The sequence below is a fragment of the Leptidea sinapis genome, chromosome 18 (assembly GCF_905404315.1).
Source record: "Leptidea sinapis chromosome 18, ilLepSina1.1, whole genome shotgun sequence".
Classification (NCBI taxonomy): domain Eukaryota; kingdom Metazoa; phylum Arthropoda; class Insecta; order Lepidoptera; family Pieridae; genus Leptidea; species Leptidea sinapis.
The window spans coordinates 2,676,952-2,700,542 of record NC_066282.1 but is presented as its reverse complement, the minus strand read 5'-3'; the positions used below and the strand labels follow the sequence as shown (position 1 = coordinate 2,700,542).

General features: G+C 35.7%; 1 protein-coding gene and 1 long non-coding RNA gene across 3 annotated transcripts in view; both read left to right on the top strand.

Moving 5' to 3' along the window:
* Positions 1-22,396, top strand: part of LOC126969519 (uncharacterized) — a 182,563-nt gene extending 160,167 nt beyond the window's left edge. The window contains exon 2 of the long non-coding RNA XR_007730417.1: positions 21,139-22,396. This is a non-coding gene — a long non-coding RNA (uncharacterized LOC126969519). The remainder of the gene's footprint in view (positions 1-21,138) is intronic.
* LOC126969474 (acylamino-acid-releasing enzyme-like) overlaps positions 1-22,396 on the top strand; it is a 44,702-nt gene extending 22,306 nt beyond the window's left edge. Inside the window, exons 9-14 of one of the 2 annotated variants that reach the window (XM_050814923.1) lie at positions 3,124-3,236; positions 4,446-4,593; positions 5,627-5,758; positions 7,755-8,043; positions 9,112-9,321; positions 16,616-22,396. In XM_050814923.1, coding sequence (XP_050670880.1) covers positions 3,124-3,236; positions 4,446-4,593; positions 5,627-5,758; positions 7,755-8,043; positions 9,112-9,321; positions 16,616-16,718 — 995 coding nt within the window. In that variant the 3' untranslated portion in view covers positions 16,719-22,396. Of the gene's footprint in view, positions 1-3,123; positions 3,237-4,445; positions 4,594-5,626; positions 5,759-6,485; positions 6,784-7,754; positions 8,044-9,111; positions 9,322-16,615 lie in introns of both variants that reach the window. The other variant, XM_050814922.1, reaches the window with a different exon arrangement.
* Positions 22,397-23,591: the final 1,195 nt, after the last annotated feature.

The following is a 23,591-nucleotide window of genomic DNA, read 5'->3' as shown; positions in this document are numbered from 1 at the left end:
TCTCGCCTCCTCACGACTCAAGCACATCTCACATATAACTATGTATGAAGTTACAAACCTATTGTGGCTGACACCGACTCGAAAATAACAATAATCGTAACTAGAATAACATTAATTAATCAGATTGTATAAAAATACGCAATTATTTTTATACTTTTTAGTGCATTTTATATCTATTGTTTTCGAATTGTGTTTTTGAATTTGGTTGTTTTTTTTGTTAATTTTTTTGTACAAAATCTACTTCATTTTAGCTATAAAACTCGGTCGTTTCTGAACGCAGAAAAAATCTGTGATTATAATGTCAATTTCTTGAAGCAAATAACGTTTTAAAGTCTTTATAGCTGATACTTTGATGCTTGCACCTACCGGGATTCGAGCCCGGGACCTCTAGCCTAAGCTAGAGGTCCCGGGCTCGAATCCCTCCTACTAAGTAGGTAGGATCGCTAACCACTCGGCTATACCGGTCGTCGCCGGCATAGTGTCGCTATGTTTCTATATATGTAAAAGGCCTATTGCTTTATCTAATCTTCCTGCTCTTCAAAATCATGGAAAGCATAACTAACCGCCACCACTTGGTATATACCTAGACGGATTGGTACGGCTTTCGTATGCGTTTTATTTTACCATAATATTCAAACTAAAAAAAAAAAAAAATTAAAAAAAATCAAGTACCCGAGGCTTGAACCTGGGACCTTCTGCCCAAAAAGCTAAGTGATAACCGCTGTTCCACGGCAACTGTAATGACCGTGGCGAAATATCTATATAGATCTAGTAAGTGGGGTCTTAGGTTATTTTCGTTACGGAATTTCTGGATTCGGTCTCTACGCTCAAGGCCCGCGGTAGAAGCTATGCAATAGCTTAAAATCTTTATTCACTGTTAAACTTTATAACTTATTTAGTGCAAGTCAGGATGAAGTGCAAAAGTTACAATAGTATTCAAATGAGTATAAATATTCATTAACAAAATCTAGAAACATTAAATCCAACTATCTTTATCATTCAAATAATATTTCACATTATAATAGGCCTTAGATGTTAATGTTTTTTACGATACATTTAAATTAATTCGTAATATTTTAATATCATTTGAGAGCTTATTATATAATAAAACACAATCCAATTTAAAAGGTTTAGCAATTTTACGGAGCCTAGTAGATGGAACAGCGAGTTTATGTTTGTTTTGAGTATTGACATTATGTACATCACTATTCTATATAACATCATTATATAAATAACGTTAAAATAGAAAATAGATGAAAATTTTGTTCATCATAATGCGTGGTGAACTACTAACTACTCTTAAAGCCGGTTGCAGACCGAAAACTAAGCTATGCCAAGCAAGCTAGGCTAAGCTAGTGTGTGTCTTCTACCGCATTTATCACGGGGAGTGTTCCGAAGAGCTGTTCAACCTGATTCCTGCCGCCGCATTCCACCTTCGCACGACACGCCACAAATTAGGATATCATCCCCACCATCTAGATGTGTGTCGGTCCTCCACAGTCCGGTTTACAAGGAGCTTTCTTCCACGTACTACAAAGCTGTGGAATGAGCTTCCTTGTTTCTGGGACGATACAACATGGGTATCTTCAAAAAAAGCGCGTACCCCTTCCTTACAGGCCGGCAACGCTCTTGTAATTCCTCTGGTGTTGCAAGAGAATGTGGGCGGCGGTGATCACTTAACACCAGTTGACCCGGACGCTCGTTTGTCCTCCTATTCCATAAAAAAAAATGCGGGGAAGTGGCTTAGCTTAGCTCGTGTAGCTGCGCATCGGCATACACAACTAACTTAGGTTCGCATATTTTAGTTAGCTCACATAGCTTAGTTCGCATAGTTTGCGGTCTGCACACAAGTATGGAGAACTGCGTCAGCTATGCGAGCTAAGCTAAACTAACTTAGCTTAGCTCTTGGTCTGCAACCCGTATAATCGGCGACCTCACGGCGCCTGGGAGAGAGTGGGTTCGCAGCGCTGAGCCCGGGGCTCCAATTGTAAGCTATGCACGTTCTTACAAACTTGTTGTGAAAACAAATTGTAGTGCTGAAATATTCGATTGAAATGTTTGCACAATTTTTCAAGTGAAATTTAAAGAGTAAATATTATTTACCAGAGAGAGGCTCCTTTGTATAGAATGCCGACTAGATTATGGGTACCACAACGGCGCCTATTTCTGCCGTGAAGCAGTAATGTGTAAACATTACTGTGTTTCGGTCTGAAGGGCACCGTAGCTAGCGAAATTACTGGGCAAATGAGATTTATCATCTTATGCCTCAAGGTACGATCGCAATTATTGTGCCGGTCAGATTTTTTAAGTTTTTCAAGAATCTTGAGCGGTACTGCATTGTAATGGTCAGGGCATATCAATTACCATCAGCTGAACGTCATGCTCGTCTCGTCCCTTATTTTCATAAAAAAAAATATATCAATACTTGCTGCAATTTGGTCAGGTTCGATGTTGTTTAAAGTAATTTGTTATTGCTTTATTTTGCAATAAATTCAAATTCAAAAACACTTTATGTAGGTCACAGAAATGACACTTATGAATGTAAAAAAAAATATAAAAATATTGTTTCTTATTAAATTTACCGCTACTTCGTAAAGGGTTGAGCTAATGAGAAGAAGTAGCAAGAAACTCATTGCCACTCTTTTAAGTCAAGAATTACATTTTAGTTGCTTTACAAATCATTTTAATTACAATATATGCAAAGTGACGCAACAAAAATACTCAAATGACAAAAACTGAAAGGCTTACATGAGTAAGTCAAAAAAAGAAAAAAAAGTAAATTAATACTTATAAACACAAGAGTTATCGAGTATAGTAGATGCATCAATCCACACATACCGTAAATAAATAGAGGCATTATGTGAGCATTTCATAAAATAAAATATATAATAACTTTAACTTTAAAGGAAATAATAATTATAAAAAAACACATCAAGCAGACCTCCCGGTTACAAGATCATCCAGCCAATATTTGAAGCAACTTATAATTAGATAAATATGTATGTAGGACTTCTAGATGGGGTAATGCACCACCCATTCATACATAAATTTATTATAAGTAATATTATATTAGTTACTCATTCATTTTATGTACAGTCAACATCAGATTTTTTTTGTTAACAGCTAGCGGAAAGTTGGTGGATATATCTCGAAAAAAGCGGGGATCAACCACAATCCTCTGTGCTAACGGCGATATGTTACTGGCTTCCTTCTCAAGCATCACCACTCCGGCGCAGGTAAATTGATGTTCAAAGTTAAAGTAATATATATATATCTGTGGCCTGGTGCTAAAAGGGCCAAAGTACGTTTTTGTATGAAACGAGATTGTAATGCCAGTTTATTGTAAAAGTATGATATTTTTTTGTGCTAAAAGGGCGTTAGTCTATTAACAATCTTTCAAAAGTTACTATGTAAAAAAGGCCAATGTAGTGTGCGCTTTCATACAGTTAAGTAAAAAAAAAATGATAAAAGGGCTGCAGTATACTTAAGCCGCTAAGAAAATAATGATTATTGATATTGGTCCTATTGGCACCAGGCCACAGATATATAGTCGAACGATCCTAGGTACCAATTCCCCAGTCCCACGATTATGTAAAATTTTAAATTCTTATAGCGTAGCTGATATTGACATATTTGCTGATTCCTTAGCCAAATTCCGCAAGACCATTTGCAGCATCATTGGTAATATTTAATAATGTTATAATTGGAAAATTGATGTAATTGTGTATAACTCATTTATTAATTAAAAAAAAACGTTTAATTTGTATCTTATTGTATATAATACCTAAAATTAATTACTTCTGTGCATGCTGTGTTTATTTGTAATTAATCACTACATTTAGTTCCTAGTTATTAGTTCTACTTTTTATATTTGTGTGTATTATTGAAAGTGATTGTAAATAAACCTAATAAAAAAAATACATCATGACACAGTCAATTTAATTATTTATGTAGGCACGCAGTTATAGAAATATTGTGATGTAAAGCCATATTTTTCAAAGAGACGCTTTCGAAGTTATTGATGTAGATAATTCGAGACATTAATCATTGATTCGAAAATCAGAAAGGAACTGCGACTTTGTACACAACATCGTTAAGTTAAATTCATTTAAAATTGCTTTTTTGTTTAGGTTTTATTTTTTATTGATTTGTTAATGAGCATCTATTTACTAAATATATTTTCTGGAGGGTTTGAGCATATTCCTGGGTCTATGAAATCAATAGGAGCAAGAACGGTCAGCCTTTCTTAGTTTAAAACCAAATGATACGAACCGTAAGATGAATGAATTAATGATGAATGAATCTATACAGATGTTAAATAGATCCTGTACTATATCTTGAGGCGTATATTGGTATCAAGTAGTGAGAACAAATAAATGTTGATTATCAAGAAATAAGCACATTAACAGGCCTGCTATAAATTGTAATAAAATGAATTGTTGTAGTTATACGTCGCAAAGTTGCCCAAAGCCGGGCACGAGCACACCGTCGATTGGAAGCGAGTGAACGACCCGGATCTGATACCGGAGCGACTTGCCAAACTGAAAGTCAATCATCTTAAACTTGAACATAAGGAATCTGAAGATCAAATAAGTGAGTTACATTTTTTTTGCATACACATTCTTCTGGTCTGATTGAAGGTTACAATCTAAACAACTTGTTATATTTAAAGTGATATTCTGGGACTAATTATACAAATTAAATTTTATAAACAAAATTTACTGCTGTGCTCGTAGTGCGCGGCTGAACTATTTATAACCTATTCGCGCTATTTATAACCTAGGTCCTAAAGAATCATTGAGAGCAAAATTCAAAGAAATTAACATCTTGACTGTTGCTTCTCAATATATTCTTGATAATGTAATGTATGTTCATAGGCACATAAGTGAATTTGCCAGAAACTGTCATAACCATAATGTTAACACCAGGAACAGACATAAACTGATGATGCCTACTACTCGGCTAAGTCGAGTTAGTAAGTCTTTTGTGGGGCGATGTATATGCTTTTACAACAAGATCCCAGAAAATGTTCAAAAAAAAAAGTATTACGTTATTCAAAAGAATTGTTAAAAAACGTTTGTGTGGTAAAGGTTACTATAACATAAATGACTTTCTTAATGATACCACAGATTGGGAATGGAGTGACCGCCCTCAGGCTATTAAATAATAAGTTTAATTGTACAATATTACTTTGTAAACATATTTATTCGATGAAAAAAAAAGCCCACTGAGTTTGTTGCGCCCATTCTTCTCAGGTCTGAGGCATTCTTTTTGGAATGGGTGGTAGTTTTTTTGACTTTTAATAAGTAATGTCACATCCTATTTTGAATAAAAATATTTGAATTTGAATAAAACAGGGCACGGTATCACTGACACTGTGTCACGGTTGCACAAAATATACTCACAATATCCACTACGTGATCATCAGCACTATGGGTTCTATACTTACGAGCTCAAGTCCGCAGTAAGAGGTGGGACGTTATCGCGAACCCACTACACTCACCCTGATGAAGCACCTCCTCCACCTCCGACTGCTCTGAAACTAGTCGGTATCCACACCGATAAAACGAGAGTAAAGCCGTATTAATAAATAAATCATTCCTTATATTTAATTTATCACCTCTAGAAAAGTTCACGGCCATTGTGACACACCCGGACGAGGCGGACGTGTTCCCGATGCTCGTGTGGCCGCACGGTGGGCCGCATTCTGCCTTCGTTGACTCTTACTCGCTGGAGACTGCTTTCTTCTGCTTGATAGGTGAGTTAGCTAATCATTATCTTAAAAATGGTAGATATCTCAATTCAAAACAAACAACCGCAAAAATATATGTTTCATTAAATTAAATTTGTGACCAAAGTTTATGAACGATGTGGGACTCGAACCTGCGACCTCTCTGGTTCCGTCCGAGTGCTTTTCCAATGAGCCAACCGTTCCAGTCGTATGGTTCATGAATCCTGGTATATCTTGTTTAAGTCTCAGGTTGTTTTGTGTGGCTGGCTACAGGGTTTACATTACAGTTGATAACCTGCTCAACCCCAATATTTGCATATTAGAAATTTTTTTACGAGATGTCGCTCTTGAAAATCTAAACAATTTTTTATGTTTTTATAAGTGATATGCCACTTCTATGATTAATAAAATTTGTGGCCATTATTATTTGTTTCACATTTTGCATTATAATTGTTTTCTCATTGAATTTTACAATTAATTTATATACTTACCAAAAATTTTTTAAATGTTATCGCCTTGACTTGAAATTTAATGTTTATTTATTTATTAATACGTTCAGCGTTGCATGTGTTGTCCTTTATTGTTTAATTATTATTTATTTTTTCGTATTTTTAAATTTGATTTTTATTATTAAAAAATTTTGATGTAACTTTAACTTTACTTTTTTCACGTCGGTTTTTTTGCCTGTCATACTCTTTAAAACCTCCCGCGATAAGGATATTATCCGTGTCCAAAACTCCCATTTAATTTCCAGGATTCGCGGTTGTGCAGGTGAACTATCGAGGCTCAATCGGTGCCGGAAATGCCACGGTCAAATTCCTTCCGCGAAGAATCGGTCAAGCGGACGTCAAAGACTGCAAACTCGCTACTGACGAGGTCCTAAAGTCATTCCCCGTTAAGGACATGAATATCTGTCTGTACGGCGGATCGCATGGAGGGTTTCTGGTGGCCCATCTGAGTGGACAATACCCGGAGGTGTATTCTGTGGCCGTCACAAGAAATCCCGTCATAGACATAGCAACTATGGTCAATACATCAGATATTCCGGACTGGTGAGATATTGGCTCTGGTCTAATTTTGTATTGTAAGGTGATAGATTGGCTAGCTTAGAAAATGAATGCTAGCTAAATAAAATAGGTGTCTAGACCTTTAAGTAATAAATTGGAAGGTAGGTAGGTACGCAATTGTAAAAATTTAAAACTTATTATTTTGAGTACAAAATGTTAGATATAAATACGCATGACAATTATGAATATTACCTATATAAAACTCTTAAAATAATACCTACTCGAAAAAATAGTAGTAAAAAAAACGAACTAAAAAAATAGAAAATATTTCCTACTTTTTAGTTTGGTTTGTTTATAAAAGTATACTTTTTAGTTTTTATAAACTATTTTGCATTGTAGCAATAATTTTCTAATATAAGATAAATTTGGTTAAAGATAATGGTTGAAATTTAAAATTAAAAGTAATTCCTGCTTTATCGACGATAGATGAAAATTATAATAAATTAACAAAATCTAATTTTGCAAATTGAACAATGGAATAATTTTATCAAATTAATGTATTGTCATCGGTCCTCGATAAATCTACGAAGTTTGAACGAAATCCGACCGTTTTAAGTGGGTCAAAATCGCGCCGAAATGAGTCTGTTACAAACAAACAAACATACATGTGAAGCTAATAAAACGCGTGTAAAAACTATTTAGTTTATTATAATTGTTTTAATGCCTTTTATCACCCATAATTAATAAAAAGCAATAATGGACGACTCATGGCATATTTTATTATGTGTTTATATTATAACCCCCTTATTCATAATGGTCCGCTAACTTAAAACAGCCCCTAAGGAGTGTTTTTTCTCATTCTGACTTAGGTCAATAGAAGAAGACAGAGTGAGAATTAGCAATGCTTTAAGTTAGCAGACTATTGTGAATAAGGGGGTAGATATATTCAGTGATGCACATATTTTTGACACGGGATCTTTCAATTTTATTCTCTAAGTTTTTGTTATCGGGTCCAGGTTTTCGCGCTCTCAAAATAAACTTCCGTGGTTCAACGGGACAAGGAGACAAGAATGTACGCTGCCTTATCGGTCACATCGGCGATTATGACGTAAAAGACTGCCTTCTGGCCATAGAAACTGCCACTAGTGGGAGCATGGGACAATGCGTCTTATACGGGGGTAGTTACGGTGGTTTTACCGTGACGCATTTAGCTGGACGTTACCCGAAAATGTTTAAGGCTATGGTGTTGCGAAATCCGTTGGTAGATCTTGCGACTAAGGTCAATTATGCTGACAATCCAGATGGGTGAGTTTTAGAATGAATCATATTTTATAGTGCTAGTTGCATCGCCTTACTTCTGATATTATTGACGTCACATAACATAAAGGCAACATGTAAAACCAACACATGAATAAGGATTACGAAAATACGTCAACAGTTCCGGTTAAAAGAAATTTAAATTCAATCTTAAATAATATATCACATACCCCTTTATTGTGATGCTGACTGTACTTACATTCTGTAAATTTAGCTAGCATTCATTTATCACACAATATGGTCGTTTTATCTCTAGATCCGTAGAGACTTGCTCGATTGAAGTTTTTATAACGGATCGTTTTTATCGCATGACAATATTATATTGCAAGATCTGACTGAGGTTCAATAATATATTTTTCAACACATTTGCTCGTATTGTGAGCCTTATTACATCGTTTTGAGGGCCATAATCCGAACTATAACACACACGTGCATAATAATGTTACACACTAGTGCAAAATAGAATTATCCCTACAAATTTAAGTAAATATGAGTGGGTTATATACCGGGTAATACAGTTTTTTATAATAAATATCTATTTACATTTTTGGAATTAATTAATGTGTCCCTTATTAAGACGAAAAGACATTTATTATTATCAAATTACTTATGATTCACAATAATTTGTTATAAAAATCATTAAAATTATAACTTTGAAGTAGGCGTAGTAGTGTAATCAATCAGCTTACATTTTCCGCGTGAAAAAAAAAATAACTTGTGAGCCATTTCCCATAATTTTCATATTTTTTTGAACGATTTATGCAATACATGTTTGATTTTTCATCGCAAGTGTGTTGAAAAAGTTCGTAAACAATTTGCTCACTAGACATTAGGCTGATTTACGCTCTCGCCTACGGCTCGGGCTGCAACCCACAGCAGCGTGTAAAAGGCCCGGTAGCTAAGTCTTACGTAAGTAAAGTCTGAGCGAAGGCTAAGTATGCTCTAATAATAGATCTCAGACTGAGATGTTTGACGATCAAAACTTGCAACCAAGCCAACTTTATTAACAGGAACTATAGAGTTCCTGTGCTGTTTTGATAAAAAAAAATATTTCAGGTGCTATGCAGAGGTGGGTAGTGCATTCCTGGAATGTGGTGAAGTCCAAGATCGAGACCTACTGGCGATGCGGCAGTGCTCCCCCATGAAGTTCGTGCATGAAGTGTGCGCGCCCACTGCTATCATGCTGGGGTCCGGCGACAAGCGCGTGCCCTACTACCAGGGACTGGAGTACGCGCACAGGCTGTCCAGTAACGGGACTATCAACAAGTATGTACACACCTTCTCATAACATACACTTACGGCCGTTCCCAATATTCAGTCTATCTCCAGATGTGGCCTAATTAAGATAAAAATCGTAACTATCGTTGACTTTTCTGGGGGCCTACTCCTTAAATCGATATTCGATATATTACATTAGTTATACATTAGTCGTGTCGAATCCTACTCTTAGTTACAACGTATTCAATACGAAACATTTTTCGATATTATTGGTCCTAACCCTACTCTTAGTTGAAAATGTCAGAGACGAATATTTGAATTTGACAAATTATCAAACGTCACTTTTACGCCTTCGAAAAAGGTAGCTATCACGCGTGAGTCGGGTTTTAGTTACCATTTTTTTTAAAAGGCTTTATCCACTGCAGCCTACTGTAAAATTTATTGCAGCAGTTTTCTTTTCTGTTTGTACATTTATTTTGGTGAGTGGTCTTAACATTTTAATATAGATATTAGTTCATCATACATCTAACCTAACTAACAGCAACTAACTTCTAATCTATGGAGATCTCTCCTCCGGAACCTCCGGATCCACCGGATATTCCTGCTCTCACCGGCTTGAAACGACGGCTAGAAGATAGTTCTTCAGGAAATGCAGCGCCTAAAAAAACAATTATCGATACGGACATGGCTTCTGCCTCTATCCAAAATGTATATAGTGATTTATCGTTAATAATTGGTATCAAACAGTATACAACATTTGATAAAGGACCTTTTTTAATCCACGTCTCCCGTACGGAAGAAGACACTGCCTCAGGTCTCACTATAAAGCCAATTAAATTCGGCCAGCTATTCCACAGGCACAAAATCGCTAATATTTGCCCTGACGGAATAAAAAAAGTAGGTAGAAATAAAATTTCAATAGTATTTAAGACAGACAAAGATGCCAACAGTTTTCTTGATAACCCACTTTTAGCCGCTAATAAATATACCGCAACAATTCCCAACTATAACACCACCAAGATGGGTATAGTTCGTCAAGTCCCAGTGGACCTGTCTATGAATGAGTTTGTGGAGTCGGTTGATCTTCCCACTGGTTGTGGAAAGATTTTAAAGGCTCGCAGACTCAATAGGAAAGTAATTGAGGAAGGTAGAGTGACTTGGGTACCAACCCAAACCATTGTAATAACATTTCAAGGCCAATTGCTTCCGGGAAAAATCTTCCTTTTCCACAATTCCCTCCCCATAGAAACTTACCTCTTCCCTACTATCCAATGCTAGAACTGTTGCCGCTTTGGCCATATAAAAACAGTGTGTAGATCTAAGCCAAGGTGCTTCAAATGTGCCCAATCCCATGCTGGTGATACATGTGAGGTTATTGATAAAGATGCTTCTTGTATAAATTGCTCAGGTCAACATTTTGCCACCAACAATGCTTGTCCTGAACATGGTAGACAAAAATCCATTAAAGCAATCATGTCTCAGGAAAACTTATCTTATGAGGAGGCAGCAAACCGTTGCCCGAAATCAGTAAAGCCTTACTCTGAAATTCTTCTCAATCATTAATTACCCCATAACTCTTCCTCAACTCATACCACTCAGCCACCCATTTCTCCTACTGTCAGTTACAGGAAAACTGTAACACGTCCCTTCACGCTCCAGACCCATTTTAAGTAAGTCCTACGATCGTGCTGCTCATCAGGCCATCATTGCCGATGTTCCTTCATCCTTCCCGAATGGTTCTGCTCTATCCCATCAATCCAATTTTTCATCAACAGCGCAGGATGACAACCTCTTGGAGGCTCTCCTGTCCATCATTCTATCCCTGATAACTAATAACAGTCTAAGCTTACCGTCCAACGTTGCCCATCAACTTTAACAAATTCTGCCCTTAGTTAATAATGGCCCCAGTGTCCATTCTGCAATGGAACACCAGAAGCCTACGTCCTAAAAAACCCAGTCTTACACATCTCATAAATCAATATCTTCCTTCTGCCATCGCCATCTCTGAGACATGGCTGGTCCCTGGTTCACACTTCAGGGTCCCCGGCTATGTATGCCTTAGAGATGATCGAGCAGAAAATGTTGGTGCGGGTTGCGCCTTATTAATAAGACGCACCCTTCCCTTCTCCTCGATTACCCTTCCTAGTCCTCATCCAGGTATAAATATCGTTGCAGCAAAGGTCATTAACATCTCTCTAGTCTCAATCTATGTGCCTCAACCTCAGTCAACCATGATTGCTGATATCCTCTTTTTAATTTCATCTCTTCCCCCTCCTATTATTATTATGGGAGACTTTAATGCTCATCACACTTCATGGGGCTCAAGCCACAGTGATTATTTTGCCCTCTCTCTGTTAGACATATTTGATGAGTGTGATCTGTGTATTATCAATGATGGCTCTCCTACCCGCAGGGTTTCACCTTCCCAAAATCCCAAAAGTGCAGTTGACCTCACCTTGTGTTTTATATGTCTGGCTCCTCTCCTTTCTTGGAACATTTTACAAAATTCCTATGGTAGTGACCATTTCCCTATAATCATATCTATCCCTGACAAAGTAAACCCCCCCGAAAACCCTTCCTCATCCTTTAAATATAAATTAGTAGATGCAAATTGGCTTTATTGCTCTTCTTGTCTGGATAAAAATGTTGCAGAGTTACCAGTCACTAACCATCTTAATGTAGTAGATAACTATATGAATTTTACAACCGCTATGATTACTAGTGCTGACAATAACTTCCCTTTGAAGAAACCTATTTTAAATAAAATTTCAACTCCTTGGTGGGATGCTGAGTGCACCGCTACTGCCAAAGAAAGGAAGTTAGCGGAAAAAAATTATAACAGAAACATCTCACTTTCTAACTTTATTCACTCAATTGTCAAACTCATTCACAAGTTGCGGCTAAAGCTACATATTTATTTAAAAAAAGAAAAAGCAAGGATGGATTAACTTTTGCCAAAATTTGTCTCCAAGCACTTCATCCGCAATGGTTTGGAAACAAATTAAAAAATTTAGAGGTTCATTTTGTGCTCAAGAGCACGATTTAAGTGGGGATTCATCTTTATGGCTTGAATACTTTTCAGATAGAATGTCCCCCCCTTCAGTTCCAAACATGGACTATTTTCCATCCCCTCCAAGCCCTCTTGCCTCTACTCTCTCTTTTTCTGAACTCCTTCTCGCTTTAGACGGTCTAGCTGATTCTGCTCCTGGCGCAGATGGAATCCCCTATTCTTTCATCAAAAACTCATCAACTACATCCAAGAAATATTACCTAGATATTATAAATAACCTTTTTGATTTTGGGGTCATCCCTCCACCCTGGAAAAATCAGGTAATAATACCAATTCTTAAACCTGGTCAGAATCCATCTGAAGCCACAAGCTATAGACCAATTGCCCTCTCTTCTACTCTTGCAAAAGTTTCTGAAATCATGATAAAACACAGACTTGAGTGGTTTGTTGAAAACAATAATCTCCTTTCCAACTCTCAATATGGTTTCAGAAAGGGCAAGACTTGCCTAGATAGCTTAGGCATCCTTACAACTGACATAAGAATAGCACTCCTCCGTAAAGAACACCTTTTGGGAGTTTTCCTTGACATAGATTCTGCATATGATAACGTATCACTTCCTCTACTCAGGAGTAAACTCAACCAGCTGAGTATCCCCGTGAAGCTATCTCGTTTCATATGTAACATGTTAATGGAAAGAACAATCACTATCAAAGGTCCATCCTCTTACCTCCCTCCTAAGTCAGTTTGGAAAGGCTTACCTCAAGGCTCAGTCCTTAGTCCCCTTCTCTACAATCTGTATACATATGACCTCAATAGCTCTGTATCCCCCTTCTGCCAAATACTGCAATATGCAGATGATATTGTTCTGTATACTTCCAACAAGTCCATACAGGATTCATCCAATCAGTGAAATTGTGCACTTGAATATCTTGTTGCTTTTTTTTATGGAATAGGAGGACAAACGAGCGTACAGGTCACCTGTTGTTAAGTGATCACCGCCGCCCACAATCTCTTGCAACACCAGAGGAATCACAGGAGCTTTGCCGGCCTTTAAGGAAGGTGAACGCGCTTTTTTTGAAGGTACCCATGTCGTATCGTCCCGGAAACTTAATTTTTTAATTTAAAAATTTAATGCAACATGGGTTGTCACTATCAACTGCTAAAAGCAAAGTAGTTTTATTTACAAATAAAAGACTTTTTCCTCATATTAAAATTAAAATTTATAATGTTGAGTTAGTTACCTGTTGTTACCAATGTTAAATTTCTAGGGATTTGGTTAGATCAAAAATTATCAGGCATAAAGCATTTTGATTATGTCTCACAGAAATGTGAGAAAAACATTAATATCCTGTGCTCTGTATCTGGTATTATATAGTCTTATTGTACAATGCAATCATTCGCAGCCACATGGATTACGGCACTATGTTCTTGATCCCAGGAAATAAAGCAGGTCTGAATAAACCTGGGCAAAATTCAGGCTAATATTAAGAGCCATGAAATCGAGCCCCATTAATGCCATGCAAGTAGAGTGTGTGGAAGCTCCCCTTTCACTTTGCCGTCAATTTCTTGCCAATAAATTTTTTCTCAAATTAGCTGAATGTTGTGGACATCCCTTGCTTCCAAAATTAGAACAACTATTTGCTTTATACAATAATAATAATATTCCTGAAGACAAAAGACCCTGCATTCTTCACAGTTACTTATTATTCTCTCACCTCTCTTACGCCCTCTTCCAATATTCTAAATTACCTCTATTTACTATGCCTTTTAGTGCACTCACTTTCCAACCTGTAAATCTGTAATTTTAAACTTAGGTATAGATAAGTTTTCCATAGAAGCCAATAAAACTTTTTCTCAGATAATGTACTCTGATTTTCAAAATAGGCATAAAATCTACACTGATGCATCAAAAACAGACATGAGCCCTGTTGGTGCTGGAGCATGGATTCCTTCAACAAGAATTATACTCAGTTACAGCTGCCCATCTATCACTTATGTTTTCACTGGGGAATCAATTGCCATTCTTGAAGCAATTTTATTTGTTAAGTCTCATGGCATGAACAATTCTATTATTCTTTCAGACTCCAAAAGTTGCCTTCAATCAATACTGTCAAATCCATTTAGGTCTAAAAGTAATTTTCCAATTATATTTAAAATAAGGGAAACTTTGAAAGAATGCTATGACCTCAATATTAACATTGTTTTAGCATGGATTCCAGGTCATTCAGGCATTCTTAGTAACGAAAATGCAGATGCCTGTGCGAAGACAGCTATTGCAACAGGTTCCCTCCAATATTAAAAAATTTTCTCCCATGACTTGCGCACCATCCTGAAACCCAAGTTGGATGAGAGTTGGTCCAGCATTTGGCAAGTTTCCAAAAACTCTAAAGGTAAATTTTATGGAGATCTATAACCCGTAATTCTTCAGAAACCTTGGTTCTCTAAATCTAAAATCCCCAACAAGTCAGTGATTTCAACTATTTGTCGTTTACGTTTTAATCATGCTTGTACCCTAGTATTTTTGGCTAAAATAAGAATTAGGGACAATTCCTTGTGTGAATGTGGTCTAGATGAGGGAAACGTGGATCATTTATTCTTCAATTGCCCTTTAACGCAACCTTCTTTATACAATTTTATACCTCCTGAAATTCCCCGCCCAACTTCCTTTAAATGTCTCCTCTCCCTAGTTTTCACTCCTTTTGTATATATTTTGTGTAAATATATTAAAATAAATAAGATTAAGTTGTAAATAGCACTAAGTACTTATATCAAATAATTTAAGTAATTATATTTGTGTATGCCCCTATAGTCCTAATAGCATGTATATTTGTTTCAGGTCTAAGAAAATAAAACATAGCACAGATAATATTTAGTTTTTCAAGGTTTGCACATAATTTGTTCACGCTGACATCGTAAAATAATCAAAATATTAGTCTATGGTTACGATAAACAATAAGGAATTCGAACATTTGTTAGAGTAGGGTAGTTGCGATATATTCGGAGTACTATCGTATCGTTTCCTAATGTTAAATGTATCGTTGTCGATTTTGCGAGTAGACCTCCTGTCCCAATAATCTTATCGACGGAAACTCACCTTATCCGTACACGCTGTCTGTCAATGGGAGGACGTATAACTTACCAACGATAGAAGTTTGTATGGAAATTGCAATTCACGCGTCCCAATATAAGGCGATAAGAATGACTTATCAGGTATATTGGGACAGCTTCAGATTATTGACAGCTAATTACTGACAGTAGAAGGTAGTAATTTATCTCTATCTGTAGATATTATATTGGGAACGACCTTTAGGGTATACTAACTACTACTTACCTAGTGCTTTGATATTCAAAATATAAAGGACTGTTTACGACTTGTAAATCAGAATACATTACTGTAACCAGTAACAAATCGCTGTATAACTCGTTATTGTAACTTGCTCTCCAGGTGCAGTATTCCTTTTTATATAAATGAGTTTCTTGCTACTTCTTCTCATTAGCTCAACCCTTTACGAAGTAGCGGTAGATTAAATACGAAATTAATTTTTTTTGACATCCATAAGTGTCATTTCCGTGATCTACATGAATAAAGTGATTTTGATTTGATTTGATTATAAGAATAATATCACACAATCAAATTATCTTAATAACACATAAGACACATATTTAATACGATATACTTACTTAAACACATATGAACATCCATGACTCGGAAACAAACATTCATATTCATCATATAAATGATTGCACCTACTGGAATTCAAACCTGGGAACTCTAGCTAAAAGGCAGGGTCACTTATAAACTAAAAAAAAAATTTGCATAGTTTCTTGCGCCGCTTCTTCTCTCTCAGAGCGCCATTTGTTTCCGAAGCTGTGGTAGCGTTAGAAATGACATCAAGAAGAATTTTAAAGGAATCAATTTTGAGTAAATAAATGCCTTTTATGCCTTTTAATAATAACTATGTTAAAATTCCACTATGATTAAAGTTTAAAGAAATCTTTGAATTTTATATTATATTATAATAATGTTTTTAAAACTTAGTATAATAATAAGACCCATAGTGCCGATGATAACGTAGTGGACATTGTCAGTACATTTTGTTCACCTGTGGACACTAATAGTGGCATAGTGTCAGTGATACAGTGCCCTGTCAAGCCGCGTACTACGAGCCCAAGTTCGCAGTAAGAGGTGGGACGTTATCGCGAACCCACTACACTCACCCTGATGAAGGACCTCCGAATGGTCCGAAGCTAGTCGGTACCCACACCGCGATAAATCGTGAGTAAAGCTGTATTAATAAATAAATATAATAATGTTATTGAAACATTTGCAGGGTGTTCATGTACGATGACAACCACTCTCTCAGCTCACTGCCCGTGGAGATGGACAACCTCATCAACGCCGCGGACTGGTTCTTCACACATCTGAAGGCCTAGCCCGCGAGACTGCGTTCCATTTTGATGAAGACCATCATCATGGAATATTTTGGACTCTAAATTGGTCCGCCGGTCGAAATTACGAATTCTGTGGTCTCTGGTGTGGTATTTACAAAAAGTGTCAAAATAATGCTGCAACGTTTTGAACAGAAATAATAGCATTTGTTTAATAAATATAAATGTGTAAGTGGTTAATAACTATGTAATGAGGGTACTTCTAAATATTTTGAAATAGTTTCCTATCAGCCTGCTTAGCAAAGTTTTCTAGAAAATCATTTTTGTCCTTAATACATAAGTATAAGTGTATGCTAAATTTAAATAAATTCAATGTCTTAAATTATAGGTAGATACTTGATAGAAATATTATCATCTGGAACTTGTTATTGGTATGTACATTAGGGTTTGGGTTGCCAACTATACTGTTTTCAACAGTATTATACTGTTTTTCACTAAATTATACTTTTTACTGTTGAACAATAATAAAGTATACAAAATACTGTTTTCAGCATGCAAACACATTATGTGTTATACTTACTCGCTCACACTTGGTTTTATTTAGTTAGAGGGCGTTCACTGCTGCACAGCGTGAGCGAAGCCACAAACAAATCACACCGAGTTTCTGAACGAATCTGTCAATGTCAAATATTCAAGACTGTCAGTGACAGACATGCGAGTGTATGCGTTTTCGTTCTCATTCTCAGCCCTCAGGACATATAACCTTTTTTTACGTGGACCGTGAATTAACTCATTTATTTTAATTTTAGTTATAATTGTAGGTGTATATGCGTATGAAGTTTTAAACAAGATTAAATTAGTAAGTTGTGCGAAAAAATATTCAAAAAAATATGTATTTAAAACAATAAATAAATAAAATACTGTTTAATATACTTCACAGACCTGAATATACTTTATTTCTTGTAAAAAAAAGTTGGCAACCCTAATTAGGAACGAGGCATTGACAATGTTTGACGGTTCAATAACCACAAGTAAATTATTGTGATATGTTATAACTAAAAAATTGAGGCTTAAAAAAGCATGCTTTTTGAGGGTGTAATTCTATGATATTGATATTATGTTATATATTCACATAACAACTGACAAAATATTAAAACCGTAGTTTGTCTATACGTTAGTATATTGTAAGTGTATGGTTAACCATATAAGAAAGAAGAGGACAGCTTGTGTTAGTCCTAATTAGGACGCACCGGAGGCGCGCCCTGATGAAGTTTATTTCTCGTGTTACGTTTGTAAAAAAAAAAAACAAAATTGGAATAAAAAAAGGTATTAAGTATTTGTTAAATAACGTTTATTAAATATCATTAAATTATTTTTATACAGTTAGATTTTTTTTTATTTTACAACTTAACATATTTAAATTTATTTAATTCTCATCCATTGATTGTGGTTCAGTAGAGACATGAGTTACAAGAGGCTTATGGTAGGTACCTGAAGATATACCCATGGTCTAGTTGACCAACTACGAAGTCAGCCTCACCTTCCACAATCGGCAAGTGCCCACGCGCCGCGGTATGCCATAGATCGGCGCCATCTTGTCGCGCGCGCGGCGTCTATTTAGCGCATTCATTTTACGTGCATTAATAGATTGCTTATAATTAACATGATATGGGAGAATATATAAGATAACTATTGAAACAAGCTATGAGATCATGCAAAATAAATTATCTTATAAACAAAATGAGAGTCAGAACTTGTTCAGGGCGTAGTGTGCCAATCGGCACTTCCGATTTTGGTGTATATGAAAGATCTAGTGCCAAATGGCACTGGCCGATTTTGACTGAAAAGTCACTCTGATAATTTTGTCTAATGAGTCAAAACAGGTATACCTACCTTCAAAAAAAGCGCACACCGCAGTTATATATTCTGTCGTAATTAACAAAATATTTATATTATAATATAATCTTTGCACATGTATTATAAGTAGAGTGTATTTTCACTGTTAAAATAATCCTGTATTTATGTTTTTCTAATCGAAGTACTGATTTATTAACCGTAAAAGAACGGACTTCATACCTATATTGTGATGATGTACCTTTTAGAGACATATACCAAAGTATTAGTAATGAGATGTCATATTTGGTGTTTAGTAAAGATGTAGTATGTAATTTTTTATGTTTTACACATATAAAAGTAAAAATTAAGAAACCTTAGAATATGTTAACACTTGTTTTAACTTTAGAAATTGCTGACGCACAAATTCATGCATTTTAATTGGATATATGTAGTTCCTGAAAAACGTTCCAAGCCACAACCATTACCTTTTAAGGAATTCGTGTTTAAAGTTTAATAAAGATTTGTGTATTCCATACATGTGGGTTGGGCTACTAAGTCATGATATCATTTAAAGAGTTACAGTAGGGATGACACTTTTTTTCAGTCCGTTAATATGAATCGCGTGACCAGTTTTGTGTTCATAACTCAAATACGACTTGATTGTGATTTGGAACGATTTTGTGGACTTATGTCCAATTTTTAGCTAAAATTAATCGAAAAAATCTAAATGTCTATTTAATTATATTATCTCATATTAATAATGCTCGTACTGTGAGATGTGTTTAAGGACGCATTCGGCGTCAAATTTATTCAAAGTACACGAGGGGCACACTGAAATGATCGGGAATAGAATATTTCTGATTGAGTTACAATAAAACCTTTTTTAGAATTTGAATACTGGCCTCTTAGAACCTTAATGATAATCAGAAATGGGGCTCACGCGTGAACATTTTCGTGCCACAATTTATCACAATTTTCGTCGCGGCTTATCTCAAGATAAATGTCTCAGTGAACTTGTTTCGATTTATGATGTTAAAGCACCGAGTCAAACGACAATATACCGCTGGTATGCCGAGTTCCGACGCGGTCGTGTGTCGCTCAGCACTGTTTCTTCTGCAGGTCGACCAAGAACAGCGGTCACGCCTGAAAACATCGCAGCTGTGCAAACTATTGTATTAGTTGACCGTCATGTGACATACGAGCAGATTCAGGCTGTTATCAGTATAAGAATTAGTGCAATTCAGTCGATATTACATAATGAAGTTTGTGTAAGAAAGCTAGTTTCCCGATGGGTACCTCACAATTTGTACAAATCAACCATTTTGTCAACATCAACTTCTGACTGGAATTACTGTTTTAATGATTGGTTTGCACGAATTTAAAAGTGCATTAAGTTGAACGGAGAATACTTAAAAAAATAATAAAATACAACTTACCTATACTGTGCATGTGGTTTTTCTTATTCCCGATCATTTCAGTGTGCCCCTCGTATTTTCAATCCATGATGACGTCACAACACGACACTAATTATGGTGAGAGCGGGCCTCTAAACGCGAAACAGAATCGGTTTTCGTATATAAGTAGTAGTATTCAGGAAATTGGAAAAGGCCACAATTTAAATATAGGGTGATAAAAAAATACGTATGTTTGTTTTTTTATGCTGATTTGAAGATTTACATGATATTTATATATGTCGAAGGTATATTGTCAAAGCCGTGATATTATAATGAACGGTTTATTGTCAATCGACTTCATTTCTTACAATTTAACGGCCTGGTTTTAGTGACATTGTAACGTCACGGGTATTGTCACTGTATTGATATTGTAAGGCAAACATTATTTGACAATTTTACTGATCGTTAGTTTATGCGGCCGTCTCTGATTGGTCTGTTTCTTTTAATTATTGTATATTCATTATTTTTTTAGTTACGCATTAGTGTAATCAACTAATTGTTATCTAAGCGAGTAGGCGTACGTTCCAAAACCAAATTAACTCTGTCAATCAAAACCCACGAGCCGAGCGTAGCGTGCCGCGGCAGCGGTCGGCGAGTGCCGGATCCGAATCGGCTCTTGTTCACTGCTTTTCCAACAATAATTTCAGATGGAAAAATGCATATACGCTCCAATGTTTATTATTATTGTTTTGCAAATTGCGAATGAAACAAAAATAAACCAATCAGAACGCTTGACGTCTCACATTGCTAACTTCATTTGTAATATACCTAGATTTATTATAATATCACTATAGTATACCCGTGACATTACAATATCACTAAAACCAGGCCGTTAAATTGTGAGAAATAAATTCGATTGTACAATCTACTGGTAAGTTATAATATCACTAGTGAAATTGTAATAATAATAATATTGACACACTTTTTACACAAATTATCTTGCCCCAAGTTAAGCATATATAGCCTGTGTTATGGGTTTCAAGACAATGATATATTTAATACAATATACTTACTTAAACATACATAAATTCATATAAACATACATAAATACATTTAAACAACCATGACTCGGAAACAAACATCCATATTCATCATATAAATGCTTGCACCTACCGGGATTCGAACCCGGGACCTCTAGCTTAGTAGGTAGGATCGCTAACCACTCGGCTATACAGGTCGTCGTAATATCACGGCTTTGACTATATACCTACGACATATTATATATAATGATTTCTTTTATGTTAAGTTGAATCAATATGTGTGTAGTTCCCCTATTTGGAGGATTTCAAGGAACCTTGAGCGGGGTCGCTGACTGCTGACGTCACTACACTGCACTCATTCATTACATTGGTGAGAGCGGAATATGAATAGGCCACAAATAGTTAAAGTCAAAGTCAAAATATTTTATTTACATAAAATCAAAAGCCTGCTCGTCAACGTCAATCACAAAAAATACATATTAATTACATAAAAGTTTAAACATATTTTCAAAACAATGCAAACCAGTGAAACAACACAAGGCTGAACCATATAATCCATAAAAAACAACTATAATACTATTTAATTCCATATTGTAATATCGTCATAAGTCTGCGTTTAATAAAAGATTTAAATTTATTTATTGATAATTCAGATACACTTTTTGGTGATTTATTGTAAAATTTAATACTATCGCATGCAAAAGAATTGTTTATTTTACTGAGCCTAGTACGGGGCACTATAAGCTTGTAGTTATTTGATATATGTATATTCATATATATTCTCATAATTTTGATATAATGCCTTTATTTATGTACAGTGTTTGTATATATTATTATGCATCTATTTTACTCAATACTATTTACGGTTTATTTTAAGTCAATTTACATTGTTTTGATTTTTAACGTACAGACGTTTGTGTTATTTAAATAATTTGTAAAATGATGAAGCATTTAATATTGTATTGTAACTCATTAATCTTCAACCTCTTCCGAAGATGTGGGTAAAATTTATAACTTTTAACATTGATAATGTTAGTCAGTTATATTTAAAAATATATGCTGTACTGAATAAATAATAAAAACATTTATTGGTTGTAGAATATGTATCAATCCACTCACATTGTCAATTGCGAAAATTTTATAGACGTCAAGTATATATTATATCTATTATTAATAGCAAAAACAGGGTTGTCGATACATGCAGGATCGTACAGCCAGATATACTTGAAAAACTACCAATCAAATTTACGGTGGATGTTCCCTTTGCGTGCTAAAGTTATTTAATTATTTATAACAAGGTCCCCATTACAACACCCTCAGGTTATATCCATCGTTAAATTGTGTATCTACGCGTTTCTATAAATTGATTAAAAATGTAAGTAGCATATCTACAAGATTTCACAGTACGAGCTAAATATGTACCTAAGTGTGGAATAAACTATATAGAACGGATGATTGGTCTTTTATTAAAACTTCTACGTCAAAACTTTTCAGACAAGATAACAAGACATAAAAAGGCGTCGTGTGGTAGGCTAAAGGCAGTTCCCAATATACTATCTACAGATAGAGAGAAATTACTACGTTCTACTGTCAGTAATTAGCTGTCAATAATATGAAGCTGTCCCAATATACCCGATAAGTCATTCTTAGCGCCTTATATTAGGACGTGTGAATTGCAACTTCTATCGCTGGTAAGCTTTACGTCGTCCCATTGACAGACAGCGTGTACGGATAAGGTGAGTTACCGTCGATAAGTTTATTGGGATAGAAAAGTCAACGACAGTTACGATTTTTATCTCAAGTAAGAGATAGACTGAATATTGGGAACGAACGTTAGAATATAATAGCGTGTAGACGACCTGACAGCCCGATAGTGACTGAAAAATTTTTATTTTTCAATGTGTGCGTTAGATAGTGTTATTATATTCAAAATACTAACGAGGTAATCCCATGGATGACTGTTTAGGACTTGTCAATCAAAATCGGTTACGTAGCAGTAGATTCGCTATCCATTTCTATCTTGCTGTATCTCCGTTAGAGATGTTCTTTTTTGTATGACAATAAGGGACGATACGAGCATGACATTCAGCTGATGGTAATTCATATGTCCTGCCCATTGCAATGAAGTGCCGCTCAGGATTGTTGAAAAACCGAAAATTCTGAACGGCACCACAATAATAGCGCTCGTCACCTTGAGACATAAGATATTAAGTCTCATTTGCCCAGTAATTTCACTAGCTACGGCGCTCTTCTGACGGAAACACAATAATGCTTACACATTACTGCTTCACGGCAGTAATAGGCGCCGTTGTGGTATCCATAATCTAGCCGGCATCCAGTGCAAAGGAGCCTCCCACTGTTCTTTGTCCCATGGTGTTTGTCTAAGAAAATGTCTGTAAAACTCATATTCTTGGTGTCGCCAAAAATAATTTTTATAGGTTAAAGTTACTTAACCGCATCAGAAATTCGCTAAGCGTTTGCGTTCGCAGAGTTACTACGCTAATACAATGATTGGGTCCAGGTTTATTTTATATACAAAAATAAGGGACGAGACGAGCCGGACTTTCAGCTGATGGTAATTGATACGCCCTACCCATTACAATACAGTACCGCTCAGGATTCTTGAAAAACCCAAAAATTCTGAGCGG